General features: G+C 36.1%; 1 protein-coding gene across 1 annotated transcript in view; it reads right to left on the bottom strand.

The window, feature by feature from the left end:
• Window positions 1-1,381: 1,381 nt before the first annotated feature.
• The window catches only part of LOC132258226 (uncharacterized), a 37,887-nt gene continuing 22,861 nt past the window's right edge, over window positions 1,382-16,407 (bottom strand). Inside the window, exons 2-3 of the mRNA XM_059755428.1 lie at window positions 2,993-3,229; window positions 1,382-2,293 (exon numbers count right to left, since the gene is read on the bottom strand). Coding sequence (XP_059611411.1) covers window positions 1,726-2,293; window positions 2,993-3,229 — 805 coding nt within the window. The 3' untranslated portion in view covers window positions 1,382-1,725. The remainder of the gene's footprint in view (window positions 2,294-2,992; window positions 3,230-16,407) is intronic.

Raw genomic sequence — 16,407 nt, 5'->3', positions numbered from 1 at the left:
CCAGTGAAAGTTTCAGTTACTGGGTGGAAAGTCAATTTTGCCGGATGTTGAGAAAGCAAAACTCGTGCTGTTGCGATGTGTCTGATGATAAACTGTAGATGTCGGATGATTTGGATGAGTGGCTTTTTGGGAGGAGTTTATCATTGGCGCAAACCCACGTTGTTTGAATAAAGACGGTTAGTTGACTATTCTCTATACTGAGATGAATCTGCTAACATGGACAATTGAGGCTTTACAGTCACCTTTGAGGACGAATTAATCTTCAGTTCTAGTCTTTTAATAATATGATCTTAATCTCTGCCCCATTTTTAGACTGTTTCCACAAAAATTGGCAAATTATAATAAATATTTTAAGATTCCGTGCGATATTTCAGTAAAAATCTACTTAAAACCGCTGTTTTCAGCATCTTTTCAGGTTATAACCTCAAAAATATCACTACGAGATCTTAAAAGATTTCATTTAGAAACTTTCTGGATGATGAAATCATCTTTTATGAGTTGCCAATGAACTTAAAATTATTGATTTAGTGTCAAAATCGTGCCAAAAGTGGTCTAAATAAACATTTTTCAAGTCCAAATGACTCTTTTCGAGGTTATGTTTAACTTCAACACAATTAACGCAGTTAACAGTGTTCTTTCTTTTTAAAAAATGCTTAATTCTTTCAATTATTAGCAATCTTGGCGACTTTAGCATAAGAAATGATGTTCTAAAATGCGAAATATTCACTAAATTCGTCAGTGATTCGTTACATAACCTAGAAAAGGAGTGTTTGTTTTTACAATTCAAAGGAAATTCAAAGAATTTGAATGATTAGTCAGTAAAATAAGTTCTCAGGAAAAGAAGATTGTAAGTGGTTGAACACTTTCACTTCTTAAATACTTCTGTTTATCTGTACACCACTTCTGACTGTATTATCTCCCCCTTGTGACCGAGAGTGACCCTTTTCCTTTGGGTTTCTGGTCACCGCGATGTTCTAGACAATGAAAGAGCAGATTAGGAATTAAAAGCTGTATCATTAATCCAATTTTGATATTAAACCCCTATAAAATCTAGATAAGAAATGAAAATCAACAAGATAATCATCCTGAAAACACCTTGAATTCACTTAAACCACTTTAAGAACCCCAAACATATTTAAGTGGCAAGAATTCTATGTGATTCAAATTGAGTTGAACGATTGATTTCAGCTTTGGTTCTGTTTTGATATCATAGAAAAGGATGAAGGATTGGGCCAAATGTCTTCAAACTTTGCATGATTAATTACTCATTAATGAGGGAAGATTGGTGGAAAAATTCAAGCTGAATCCATTTACTTACGGATTGATATCTTTTCTATAGTTCACTTGCAATTTGCAAACAGCGACAGAAGTAATTCTTGGAATTTATTTTATTTTCATGTAAAAAAGTATAAAAATCGCATTTCTGTGTGTGTTAACAATCAAATTATTATAAAGTACAATTAATCACTAAAATCGATTAATCTACGTTGTTTTGCGCGTTTTTCCTTCCTTTCTTTTTTGTTTAGAATCCTCGTGTAAAAGCTTAGTTTAGTAAATTGATGTACGTATTTAAATGAAGAAATAAATATCCCAAGATTGGGAGTATCAAAAAACTGTGAAACGGGGGCGCTTTTCGCCAGTCTCTTCAGCACTTTAAGTACAAGATTGCTCAGTGAATTTGATTCAAAATTACAACTCTCGCTCACAACTCGTCATTTGGACTCTCTATTTCTTCTTGAACAGCTTGAATGGGATCATCTTTTGGCTCTTGATGACGTAGAAGCTCTTGGGCTTGCCGTTGCTGGGGAAGTACTTCTGGAAGTTCTTTGTCCGCACTGGCGCATAGTATGTGGGTGACTTCTTCTTCAGGATCTTCTCGTGGTGCTGACTGTCCTCGCGATACTGCTTGTCGATGGTCTCATTGTCCCAGGGATTGCTCCACGTGGGGATGTCCTTGATGTCAGTCAGCGCCGCCTCGTCGTCCGTGTGTCTCGAGTTGGGATTTCGTGGGCGATTGTCGTGCAGGATCTTCTTCAGCACTGGCAAGTTCCAGTGGTAGATTCTGCCTGGTTTTCCATTGGACTGAAATCCCAGCGAGACCTTCTTGCTGTCGTCCGTCACGGCGTTCACGGAGTCCGTGCGTGACTTGAGGCTGCCGTAGTAGTTGGTGTTCGGCGGCAGCTTTATTATGAACATGTTGGAGTCGTCCGGATGGCCGTGGTGTCGTGATTCAACGGCCAGGCGCTTCCTGTGGTGATTCGGCGACATCTTCATCTTTCCCAAGCCCAATTTGCTGCAATTATAGAAGAGAAATTAATAGACTGACAAATATTCAAGCGATAGTGAAAAACCAAGGGGCAGATATTGTGGTCGGAAGTGGTGTACAGCTCGAAAGGAAGTGTTTGGAATTGAAAGTGGCAAAATATATCGAATATTTACATCGCAAAAGCTTCCGTTTCAACAAATTGAGGCATTTTCTAAATTATTTTGCCTTGAAATATCAATTTAATCGCCTTTTTTAGGTTATGTGATTGATTTTAAGCAGATTTTGTCACTTTAATAACGCTCAAAGTCAGCAAATTTGTATTTGGGCTGGAATTTTTTCTCTTTTCTTGGCAGAATTGAGCATTTACAGCTTAAAACAGCTTTTAAGAAGTCAAAAAAGCGATGGAAAATGCCTTTTGAGGCATTCAAAAGTGTCTGAAGTGTTAAAGATTCTTGCAAAGAAACTGTGGCATATTATCTCTCCCTTGTGAAAAAGCATTGATGTTCAGTGATTTGGATTTCCAAGAGCACTTCTTTTCCTTCCTTAATTCGAGCAAAAGCAATGGCAAAAAGTGATTTAATCCCTTCGACAATCTCAAGACCTCTTATCACGAGTATGATTGTGATTCCTTGGAGCGACGCAAGCATGCTCATCTATGCACATTTAGAATCTAATAATGGGCGCGCGAGTACTTGTAATTTCCATGAAATGGCAAGGGAAACTCACCTGAAGACCTCTGGATTCGATAATTTCCTCTTGTCCGCTATCATTTCGCGTGCAGTCGCTTTGGGCGAGTCTTGCAGAAGTCTTCTGCCTTCTGGATGATGAGCACTCATGTGACTCACTGCGGATGGCCTGATGTAGGAGATCTTCGTGTCCGGCAGCCTCTTCACCGTGCTCACAGATGATTCACCGGAAAGTTCTGTGGCGGTTGTCTGGCGAAGGCACAGATAGAGGGAAAAGCTGTGGGAAGAGGGAGAAAATTGAATTAGTGCTCGAGTGAAGGCCTCAGACGCAAATTTCATTATTGCCACGCTCGGTTAATTGTTAAATTGTGGCACTTGCGGAAAGTGTAACACGATGTGCGGTCAATTATTGTGACTCTGCACACATTTCACGGTGTCGCGCTTTGTTTCCAGACTCTGTCTCACTTGCGGTGTGACCCGGAGGAACCTGCTTAAAGTCAAATTCGCCACATTGCAAGCCGAAACACGCGCGCATCGAAAATTGTACCAAGTCACATAAGCGAGATTTCCTTCGCCACACTTTCCTGGCCTCTGAGCTGCGCGATCGAGGCCAAGGGGGAGATATTATGGGCAGACGTGGTGTACAGATCAGTGTGAAGAAATGTTCACAAAAACTTCCTATATTCCTTTCCTTAGAACTCCTTTTTATAGCCAAATTATCCCGATTCCTCGGATTTCTTTTGATTCTTTACGTAAAAATAATCCTTTTCTAGGTTATGTAACAAAACAAGAACAGATTTAGTGAAAAAATGGCATTATAGCACATTTATTGGTAGAATTAATAATTTTCATACAATAAACATCACTATTCTCAATTTTTGATGCCAAGAAACACTGAAAATCGTGGTGATCTCGATCATAACCTCAAAAAGAGTCAGTTGAACTGGGAAAATGCTTATTAAGAAAACTATCTGCAGGATTTTGACTCTGAATCAGCCATTTCGAGTTCACTGACAAATCGTAAAAGATGATTTTGTGATTTAGAAAGCCTCCAAAAGAATTCTTTGAAGATCTCTTGGTAATATTTTGACGTTATGGTTGGAAAAGACTCCCAAAAAAACACAATTTCAATTGGATTCTTACAGAAATATTGAATAGAAACTTAAGTGCTCAAAATTTCAAGTGCTAAAAATGATCAGGAAGTGTTGTACAGATTTCAAGTCATATTATCTCCCCCTTGATCGAGGCAGAGAGAAAATATTTCGCCACAAATAAGTGGACACACGAAAAGAGTCCATTTAATGAGGAGCAAATAAATCTTATTGTTCTGTTGAGTCGACGATAAAACTCTTTTTTTTCAGTATGCGCCAGTCACATTTTTTATCATCAATGCCTTTCTTCGCGGTCAGTCCTCCTTCCAATCCGCACTTCCACAAGTTCTGAATGCATGCCAAAGGCAAGGGAAGGAGAGAGAGAGCCACCCGCCAGTGAAATAAAATATGAATGCTGAGAGTTGAAATGGAGAGCCAAGTTGAAAGAATGAAGATTTTTCTGCTCGTTTTTGCCCCACAACTCAATTCCTTTCGAGTTCAATGGTCGACTGCATTTGCAATTTTTGTGCATTTAATACCACATTGGTGGAGAAAAAAAAATTCTCATACTATAAATTCTCTGAAGGAATTGCGTGCTGGAAGACTCTTAAATAATTAACTGATATACTTTTTCCTGGACTAGCTTTAATGCTTGTGATTGTATTGGTTGCACTTCTTCACTCTCTTCTTCGAGAATGCTGTGGACACTAATTGCTCAATCTCGCCTCCGATTTGCTAGAAAATAGGTACTTTCATTCCTTTTATTGCCACTGTATCTGTGAACAAGGGTGGCTTTTATTGACCATCTGTAAGTTCAGCTGGAAATTGTTGGTGTTTCTTTCCCAGATATTTCTTACATATTTTCAGATTGAACATTTTTATGCCAAGTATTTATGCAAATTTGCAAGGGGCAGATATTATGGTCGGATGTGGTGTACAGCTTTTGAGGAAGTGTCAGGAATTATTAGGGGTAAAATATTTAAATTATTTGCAACACAAAAGCTTCTGTTTGAGCAAATTGAGGCATTTTCAATGTTATTTTGCTTGGAAAAATCAATTTTATTATTTTTCTAGGTTATGTTATTATTTTAAGACAGATTCTGGTAATTAATAACCCTCAAAATCATCAAATTTAATATTTAAACTGGGAATATTTCAATTTTCTTGTTCAAATTTGAGAGTTTGTCTATCAAAATAACTTCATATCGAGTTATTAAAAACCTTAAAGTGGCTAAAAATTGGGCGAAAAAGAAATTTTTAACAGGATTCAAACCTTCAAAATGTGGTAAGAATTTTTCAAGAGTGCAAGAAGAATTTGAATAAGTCTAAGAACCGATGGAAAATGCCTGAAAAGTGATGTAAAGATTTTTTTGCATACTTTCTCCCCCTTGCAAATTTCTAAGACATAAAAAAGATATTAAAGTATTATTATAATGATTCCAAATACATAATTATATTTCCCCAAGTTCATAAGCAAAGTGTTTACATTGTATTCCATGTTGAAAATTCAGATCTCAGTGAGCTTTTCCGGTGTTCACTAATTACTAATAAGTATATTTGAGATGATTGTTTTACTGCCTTGCACAGCATACTTTGTATGTGCAATTTAGTGGCAAAACTTAATGACGAGCTTGTTGAGAAAACTCATTGCCTCCACCATAGTTTTATTTTCCTTAATGAATACTCTTTTGCGGTCAATATAGAATTAATGTGCGGAAGATGTGGAGTAAGAGTGTCACTATGGAATACTCACTATGCAATTGGAATGCTTGATGTGAATTCTTTTTCCCCTCTTCATTTGAAATGGCAACGCGAGAAATTTGCTCAGTTGGCAGAATTGTGTATTTTTGCAGCGATTTATTGTCCATTTTATTAATTCTAGCCGAGAATTTCTGAATGACACACAAGAGGAGTTTTCGTGAAGGAAATGGATGAAATCATTTCTGCACATTGTTTGACAAAAAGTCCGCGTGTCAGTGAACTCACGTGAGTTTAACACCTCGCGGTGTATGATTGAACTTAAAGTCAGTGTCGCTTCTTGAGTTAATCACAAGATCAAGAACCTTTTGGCGTACTTAATACACAACGCACTTGGGGCAATTGTTGATAGCAAAAAAGCCAAGGCATTACTTCAATTTCATGTCTCTGGCTCGGCTGTTGTTTCGTGTGTTTGATGGAAAGTAGGCACACAGGTGAATTTATTGGCGCCGACACGGCCACTTTGCCGTGTATGTCCTTTTACACACTTCTCCAAGGGGAAGATAATCCGTTCAGCAGTGGTGTACTTCAATTTGTGCAATATTTGGCTTACAAACTAACCAAATCTTAATTTTAACGTATTTTTCTAGGTTATGAAAGCTGCTTGAAGTCTAAATAACAGTTTAGATTAGAAATTCTTGTGTCTAAACTGTAAGAATTTTCACTTTATTAGTATAAATGCGTGTTTTTACCCAAAGAAAATCGTGATTTTGGAAGTTGAGATATTACAAAGAATGTTAAAGTCAAACATAACCTCAACTTTTCACTAAACATGAGCGATTTCGAGGTAGAAAGATACCATTCAATATGTTTGAAGGAATACTTAATCTTAATTTAAGGATTATCATCAAGAAAAATGCGTTAAAGTGCATTTTTAACAGAAGAAAATCACAAAATATTGTTTTGAAATGTCAATTTTAATTTTTTCATTTAGATTTTAGTGAGTTTTCGGTTGATTTTCATGATAATAAAACTAAAATTTGGTACAATATCACAGATTTTCGCTTTTTTCTGCGTTATTTGATTTCTCATCCGTTTTATGAATGACTTTCTTATCCAGTTCTTAATTTTGAAATGTATTTTCTAGGTTATGTTACTTGTCAAAGACAAAAAGGAGTTTAAAATTGAAATTATTTTCTGTTAGTTCGTTAGAACTAGTTAGATTTCGGCTATTTTCAATCTTGTTTCAAACAATCCATCAAACTCGAAGTCCTGGGAAGTATCATGAAGTGGTGTACAGATTGTAACCATATTATCTTCCCTTTGCACTTCTCTGGGAGTCAATTATCACGTGAGTGGTGTATTTTTGTGGCATGCCTCAGAAGAAGCGCCTGTGGATAAGGAATTAATTGACGACATTCTTATAACTAACGTGCCGATTTAATAAAGCCAATAAAATAAATATTTTATAGGTATAGATGTGAGAGAAAAAAGAGCATTATTTTCTTCAATTGGAATTGTTCAAAGGAATTCCACACTTCAACACTGTAGCACAAAAAGTGTATCCACCTTAATAGAGATTATGTGAGGGGAATATAATATTGTGGAAAAATGAGGAGAAAAAAGAACATCATCCATAATGAAGGTGTTGAATAAAGTCTCTATTTTTGTTCGATTGTACTTTAAGCTCGAGAATTCGCCATTTTTATGAACGTGCGGAGTAAATATCAGTGATGGAAGCACGAATAGGATGAAGGCGTCTATCAATTATTATCATTGGGAGAATCAACAGCAAACATTTTCCATTAACACTTTTCATGAAGTTGGGATGCGAGGTGCGAAAATTTAATTAATATACCAACCGAGGATCATCAAACTGATGGGCAGAGCTTTGTCTTATCACCTGTGATATCTCACCGCGAGAATTCAGCCGTTTTATTCTCATCATAAGATCCAATGTGATAGAATTTGATAATTTTGATAGATCTAGAAGTTTTGATTACGAGAGATTTAAAAGGCATAACTGGTCTTTAATCGCTCAGTCTCTAATTTTATTGCGGGCAACCGAATCGATCTCACGCAATGTCTTTTCAATGGGCATTAACCCAAAATGCCAACACTGCGGCCAAATATGTTGAGGTCTTTCTCAGAATTTTGATTAATTCCCATCTTTTCATCGGAATTCCTTTAATTAAAATCTGCTGCACAAATTCTTTTTCCACCATTCCCGATTAAATGCACATTTATCCGGGTTGAATTCTTGCATTGAAATGAATCTCGTTATAAAACTTTTGACCGAAATTCGACACCCAAAATTAATCAATGTGAATTTATGTGTGTCGCGGAGCAAAAAATCACTTTACGAATCGTTTTAATTTCAATCTTATTATATTACACCAATCAAATGCGTCAATAAAAAGCCAAAAAAAATAGGTCGAAGATCAGAAACTTCGCAGTATGCTTCAATTTTGAAATCATAAAGTCTGGGAATAGAATGAGAAAGTAAGTGATAGAAAGTCAAGGAGAAAATAATATTTCAAGCTTCATGGATTGTTCATAAAAAGACTAAAATTAACTACGAACTTACTGAAATCTAACCAAAATCTAACTGACAATTTTATAACTCTGATTTAAAGACTTTTCAGATTCTTTCTTTTGATGAGTTTCTGATTTTAATTGTACTTTTCGATATCAGTCCTTAATTGGAATCTTTCTGTCTAAAAATAGCTACTTTTTAGAGAAAAATAGAGGTTAGGTTTAACTTAAGTATAGCTTCTTAACACCTCAACGTACAAAATTACGATTTTAATTGAGAAAAAATACACAATTCTACTAATAAAGTGAAAAAACTTTCAGTTTCGGCGCCGAAATTTCTACGTGACATAACCTAGAATCGCCTTTCAGAAGTACAATTGGAACTTCTTCATGCCTTTCAAGCTTGATAAGCTAATCAAAACTTCACTGTCGCGCTCAAATTTTCTTCTTTACTGGCCAGAATCACGTGAGGAAGTCATAAAGTGTGAAAATGCAATATTTTGGCGTCCCCCACGCTGACTTTGCTACCCTCTAGCGGCTATATGTGGAAAAAATAATAGAATATTTAATATTTTATTGAATATCCAGAAAATATAGTTTAAATATAGTTTGATTTATTTTAAAATTTGGCCGAAAATATTCAAATTCTGATTCTTTTCCTATTTTACTCACACCAATATATATAGAAAAAACGAGAAAATGATTGAGTAAAGTACATTAGCATTTACACAAAACCTACTTGGAGTTTTTAATTCAAAATGGGAATAGATCAGTAAGATGAAATGCTTGAAGTGAGTGTAAAGAGAATGCGAGGAGACAATTTCTTGAGGTGCTAATAAGAGATTGGAATCTGCCCGGACAAGTGGAGTCCGTGCCTCTGTTCGACCATAAAAATGAAAACATGAAAAAACACACACACAATATTATTGGTGACAGTTTACAGCGAGAGAAGTGAATAAATCCGCGGCAAAAAGTTTCTTTATGACAGTCTATAAATAAATAAACAGTCGATACATATGTATGTGGCTCAGTTCCTTGCATAAAAAGCGGAGATATTGATTGGCGAAATGAGCAAGGAGACGCATTCCTCTTCCACCCGTATATATTCGCCTGGCCAGAGAGAGAGGATTTGAGGTTGGAGAGTGCAAAAATCCCACATAGAGCCACTTTCCTCTGGCAATATCGACGATCTTTGTCATCCCATTTGTCTTCCTGTATGTCCATATTTCTTTTCTCTCCCAGTCCATTTTCTTTATGCGCAACGCACTTTATTTTATTTATATGCGCTCAACATTGTCATGCTGTCCACAATTTAATGCACAAGTCTTGTGCACCTCAAAAAGGGCGGTGTATTTCCCACATATTGATGACAGAACCACTTGTGGAGGTTGATCCACCGCATTTTGCCATAACATCTTCAGAGCTGAGATGTTAATCTCCCTTCTGGGATGTCTCTCTTTTTTTTCGTGCTTCAACCCAATGGCGAATTGCGTAACGATATTTCTGACAAAAACGAGCATCGCGTCAAAGAACCGTTTCAACAATAGGTAGGAGTGAATTTTTTCAATAATAGCAATATATTGGTTGCTTTATGCTTCCTTCTAAGCATAAAATCAATTTCCATTCATAAAATGTTGCAAAAACTCCACATGTGAGTCAAATTCATCGCAGTTCTCAAGCAATTACAATCTCTTTAGAATACATGAATATCGATGTTCAGATAATGCACATACTGAAGACTTTCCCATATAATATACACACTGTGTGTGCATAATAATTCAAAGGGTTTCCCTTCTTATTGATGTATTTTGCACACAGGAAATATTATGTACTCAAGAGGCTATCAAATTCATGTTGCATGTAATTGTCTGAGACGCGTTCGGCTGAGAGACACATAACACCATTTGTTGAGTCTCTATGTTCAAATCAATCAACTCACTGTCGACATCATAAAAGTTTATGTTTCATGAGAAATTTTATAGAATATATTTCAAATTGTTCACCACCATGAAATTTTCATTGCCAGCTTATTTAGCAATTTTATCGATGCAGGTTAATTGTAAAGTCAGTCTTTGATTGAAAATTAACTCACAACTTGTGAATCAATTCCCACTAAAACGTGGAGAATGTTAAAGATGTGTTAAGAGTAGGTAAAAATAGTCTTTGTAAATACTGAATCGCAAGGCTTAAAATGACGATTGTGTTAAAGTTTTCCTAAATGAATGCGTTTTTATAACAAAACAATCAATTGTTAAGCAAATAAGTTCATTTTCATGTCAGAATTATTGACAAGTTTTACGAGTTGTTCAACGATTCTGTATTTACCATGAAATAGGGAAATTTGAATGTGATTTCATTACATATATTGTTTTAGGAACCTTGAAAAAAGCAGCGCGACTCTGATTTTCAAGCGTTAAACATAAAGAAATATTTGCAGTAAATTATTTTTATCACGGATTTAGTAATTGTTAACTCGAATTTTAATAATTCTAACAAATTTCACTGTTTCGCTTCGAGCAAGAATACAAAAGCGAGTTTTTCCTTATTAATTTCGAGTGTTAAACTTTTACATGTTCGTCAGTTTTACTGAGAATTGCTCCATTAATTTCAAAAGAAGAAATCGCAATTTTTATTTTTGAAAAATTCACCAAATCACGTGCAGAAGAATTAGACACTTATCAACCCTCTTCGCAAAGACGTGAAATATTCTTTTACTCGATTTTTAGCTGTATGCAAATTCACGTTGCTCAATGTGACTCCAATTACAATCTGCATGTCTATAAAGCTATACTTTGACGGAATATATGCATTGGAGCCTCCCTTGCAGAAAATATTATGTAGGTTTACGATCCCATCACTCTCGTCAGCTCCGCATAGCCGACATCGCAGCATAGAATTGTGGTCATCAATGGGATCCGTCAAAGGAGGATCGCCAAGTGAGTCAGTGAGGCTATTCAGCGTGTTTATGCAGATGTGTCCTCGAGCGCAATTGATTTGCAAATTGATGATTGGAGGCGACACGGGGAAGACCGTGTGCGAGTATGGGAAAGAGGATATAGGGTGAGATTGTGCACTAATGCGGGCAATTTTCAATTAAAACCAATACAAAAATAGCCTCATGACTAATTTTATAGTCACTTGCATTTTCACTTGTGCTCGCAAATGTAATTCAATTGGCGAGTTGCACGCCACTTTGTCATGTTCCATTAATCAGTCCTGAAAGTTGAAAGATAGTTTTTTATCTTTCGGCCTTTTTTCCACGTCCGCGCAAGAGAAGCTCTTTGATGGAATTCCTCTCATCTCCTCTTTAATAGTCAACATCCAACAATCGTGTGGGTATTGTTAGGCTGCAGTCTATCTTGAGAGGATTATGTTAAGAGAGTATGACTAAATGCACCAATTTCAAGGGGCATGTCTGCAATAATAGCACATGCCAAGGGGGAGATTATACGGCTAAACAGTGTACACAATTTCTGTGCAGAATAACAGACACTTCCAGAGCTTTGACGGTGCTTAAAAGATGAGTTTTCCTTATTTTTCAACCGCCTAAAATATCATAACCTCAAATTTAGATCGTAATTGTCTTAAAAAGACTCCTTTTTTACTTGTATGAGTTTGAAAAAATTGTCAGAGAAGCAGTATTAAAGAAATATATTAAGTTTCTGGCAGATATTTTGATGTTATTAAATTTTTAATCACTTTTTTAGATGAAATTTGAAACATAACCTAAAAATCACTTGGATATAATCTAAAAGAATCATTGAAAAATACTTATTCGTGAAGTAAAATTGATAATGAGCTAAAATTTTCTATTTGGGAATGGAAAATCAATCAAACAGCTCTTAAAATAGACAATTTTGAATCCTGGAATAATATTTTAGAGGTTATGATCAATCTTTGCGTAATTAATACAGTTTAACATTTGATCACAAACGCTCAACTGTGCTAAGAAATATGAATTATTCCAATTTCAGTGCATAAAATGGTGTTTCCTGATGTTATTAATTCACAAAATTATGCTTAAACTTAGTTACGTAACCTCAAAATCGAGAAAATAGTGTAATCATTCTCAAAGTATTGCGATTATTAAACTTTAAAGTAACTCTTCTACACCTAATATTGGAAATATTCAAGCACTTCTACTTGTAAACACTTCTGCTGAGCTGATACGCCACTTTTGAGCATAATATCTCCTCCTTGGCACAAGCAAATGAATTGAAAGGTTGCAGTGAATAGAAGCTAGAGTACATATCACGTACAAATTTGTGATTTGCACACAAAAGAAGTATGAAAAGTCATGGGGAAATTCTTGTGCACTCCTCAATTGTCAATTCACTCAATTACTTGCGTCGACTTGGGGAAATATCAGTCATTTTCTGGGGGAAATTCATGAATCTTGCTTGTAAATAATTAATAATTAATTACTCACTCATTACAGTGAATCAACGTCAAGAATTCTATCTTGCGCTCCGGGGCAGAGCATGACAGTTTTGATCATCTTTTCAAGCAAACAACATCACATCATATCTTATGTGGCATAACTTGAGCAAATTCACTAAATTGCTCGCATGTCTTCTGCATTTCTCACACCATTTCCGCCTGGCGTTAGCCATTAGTGTACTTCATTATTTTGCTTACATTAGTAACAACTTTGAGAGAGTGCATTGAGTGTTAGAGCACTGTGTTCAGCTAACAAGATGAGATGCTGATTAATTAGTCTAGAAGTATAGTGATCGTGATGGAATCACTTATCGTCATTTGTGGACATTTGTAAGCGAACAGAAGCCCAACACGCAAAGGTTTGGCTGGCAAATGTGATAATGTACAGTACTAATTGAAGCTCTCATTCTCTGTTTTTCCTTTACCATATGCGCTAATAGCATAATTTATTAATGAGATGTACAATGAGTGCATCAAGTGAATCTATGGAATTGACTCAGTTGTTTATTTAGTAAAAATTTTCAACTCAACTCCACGAACCAGTTTCACGGTGTGTGTTTATATTTAGTGAGCAATTGGAATTTCACTTCAACTACAGTTCTTGCATATTCATAGCACGCACTCGGCGCGCAGAGGGAATTCTTGGAAGTATCGGGACAGGTAAATGATGATGCGTACCAGAACTTGAGATTGTATCGATTGAAAGGGACCGCGTACATATCACAGTTTAATTTGTTCAAATGCTCAAAGGGGTTGCCAATGTGGGTTTTCAGTGCCACAGCATCTTACATTTTTATTTCCCTCAAAATACTTCTCAATTTTTCACATTATGATCAAAACCCGCGCTAAGTAATTTTTTCTGCGTCTAAATTTATCCATTTTCCTATAGAATCCTTTCTAACATTCTCTTTAACGCTTTAATGTCCATCCTTGGGTGTTGAATATTTTCCTAAGAACTTCTTTTGAAGTCTAAATTGTCATTTTTCACCTTGTTTTCTATTATACTCGCTTGGAAAGCTTCTAATATTACATTTTCGCGTCCTTTTTCCTTCCTCTTTCACACATTTGCACAGTTTTTGACTTCCTGGCGTGATCCTGATCAGGAAAGAGAGGAATTTGAGAGGGAAAATAAAACTAGTTCAGTTTTCTCAGCTGATCAAGTTTTAAATTGTCTGCACTTAGAGAATATCATCAGAACTGTTGAATATTAACCAAAAAAGGCTTTTTAAATTAGAATTCAACATTCAAACTCTCATTTTTCACAGGAAAAATATTCTAAGCTCATCATAATCACTAATTTGGGGTAAAAATTGATGAATTGACACTTAATTCAATTCTTAATTATATGCTTTTCCGTTTCATTTCCTTGTCGGCATGAAATTTTAAGGCATTTGCACGCAATTCAAGTTCTTTATGGTTTCGTCTGTCTTTTTTAAAAAGAATCTAAATTACAATTAAATCCGACCATTGGCGAATATTGACAAATTTTGTAGATATTTATAAGTGCATCTTGAGCCAATTGACACTGCATCTCGGACATTAGCAACCCCTTGAAATGCTCCGTGTCTCTTGACATGGTCTTGTCCGTCTGTCTCCAGTTGTGTGCATCTCCCTTCGATGCCTCTTGTTCAGCAAATATCTGTCAATTGTGTAACTTTACCGCTAGATGAGCAAACAATTCCCAATATATTTGTACCATTTATCTAAGTTTGGTGGAGAGAAAAAAGCGCATCTTGACGGAGCACACGACAGAAATGGAAGAGAAGAGCAGAGAGAGAGAGAACAAGGAAGTGTTCCTGGAACCGCGTGTAAAGGCAATTGTGACACTGCTCCACACAGCCTCGCAATTAGATGGTACTCGGCGCGATTTAGCGCAGAAGCATCTTACGACATTCCAGTTTTGTTTACCATTTACACACTTGACTCTCTCGCGAGAGATGTATTGAATAAATAGTTAATAGACAAAATCCGTTATGATGATATATAGCATCGCCACACATGTGAGGTAGAATGTGTATATAGGACGCCGGGATTCTCGGGCATGTCAGGCGGATGAGAAGGTGGCAGGAGGACAGGTTTCCACAGCCTTCTCAACCATCGTCTCAGACTCGTCTCACTTGGATTAATTTCACTACTCTTTGTCCACCTGCAATTCCGTGAGTGCGCGCATTAAAGCCAACCTTCGGGAATGTGGAGGCAAATGAAAGTAGCAAGAAGAAATGGCGATAAACGATACATAATTGCTTTGGCTATTAATTGATTTATTAATAAACGAATAAACGTGTGTAATTAAGCGTCCAACACAGCGCACAATGGGATTCCACCGGCTGATCTATTGACAATATTTCCAACACCCAGAGTTGCCACAGGTGAAAAAATCTCCCGCATCGCTCCTCACAGTCTAATGCACCCATCTATTACGACAATCATCTTCCCATATATGCATCTTATGTATTTCTGGAGCCTCTTCGCCAACGGCGGCGGCGATAGCATGAAAGCGCGATGATAGAGATCTCCATGTTTCAAGTTCATCAATGCTACAGAAATATAATGCATCTTAAACGAGTGGATGAAGAATGATACAGCAGCATTCCGAGCTCTTCTGGTCACTTTAAATATGAAAAATGGATTCTCAGTGACTTGCGCTACTTCATTATGCATATCTAGACTTGTCATAAATTCACATGAAAGGACTTTTCACCGTTGTGTTGGAGGAAAGACACTCTCTCGGTGCTTTACTCTAAATTTCCTCGGCAATAAATTACAATTTTCAAGTTTCAGTTTCTCCAAGGGGAAGATAATATGGTCAAAATCTGTACACCACTTTCTGAAACTTCTACAATTTGTATGAGATATTTTTGACACTTCCTAGGTCTTCAGACTTCATGAATTGCTATAAGAAGTCTAAAATCAACTAATAACTGGAATTTGACTAAAATCTGACTAAAATCTAACCGAAATCTAACCAACAACTTTAAAATTCACGTTTTCATACAATATTTTATGATTTTCTTCCCCTAAAATTGTAATTTTGCGTATTTTTCTTGATCATAATCACAACAGTCTGTGAAAAATTGAGGTTTTGTTTCACTTTAGCATAATATCATAAATTAATGATTTTTATTAATGACTGATGTTATTCAGTCTTGAATCTGTCACATAACCTAGAAAAATATGGCAAAATTATGATTTGGATAGAAAATTAATTTCTAAGAGTGACAGAATTAATAGAAAATCAATGCTGTTAACTGAAAATAGCATAAATTGAAACACTTTCACTTCCTAAAACTTCTTCTAATCTGGTACACCACTTCTGACCATATTATCTCCCCCTTGAGATTCTCTAGAGCAAAATCTTCGCCTCAGGCTTCGATTCACGGGGATTCTCAATTGATTTTTTATGAGGCATCATCTTTCCCTCTTTCTCTTATCATCCTTCAAATGCAGATCAATTCACCCCATAAAATTATTAGCTACACATCAGCGTGGATGCAATGTGATCCTTGGGTCGGTCGACGTGTGAATTATTTAATGACGAGATGGCGATTTATCCGACATATCCAAGCGTACATCTCAGATCAATATTTCCCGACGTACGGAGAAATGAGTGTGAAAAGGAGGCACGAAAGTCAGTTCGGTCGAAAATATAATGATTGAAAAGAAAAGATGCAGAGAAAAAGAGTGAAAAATG

This window comes from Phlebotomus argentipes, unplaced genomic scaffold (genome assembly GCF_947086385.1).
Source record: "Phlebotomus argentipes unplaced genomic scaffold, Phlebotomus argentipes genome assembly scaffold_4, whole genome shotgun sequence".
Taxonomy (NCBI): domain Eukaryota; kingdom Metazoa; phylum Arthropoda; class Insecta; order Diptera; family Psychodidae; genus Phlebotomus; species Phlebotomus argentipes.
The sequence above is the reverse complement of the archived record's forward strand: the minus strand, read 5'-3'. Positions and strand labels throughout refer to the sequence as shown.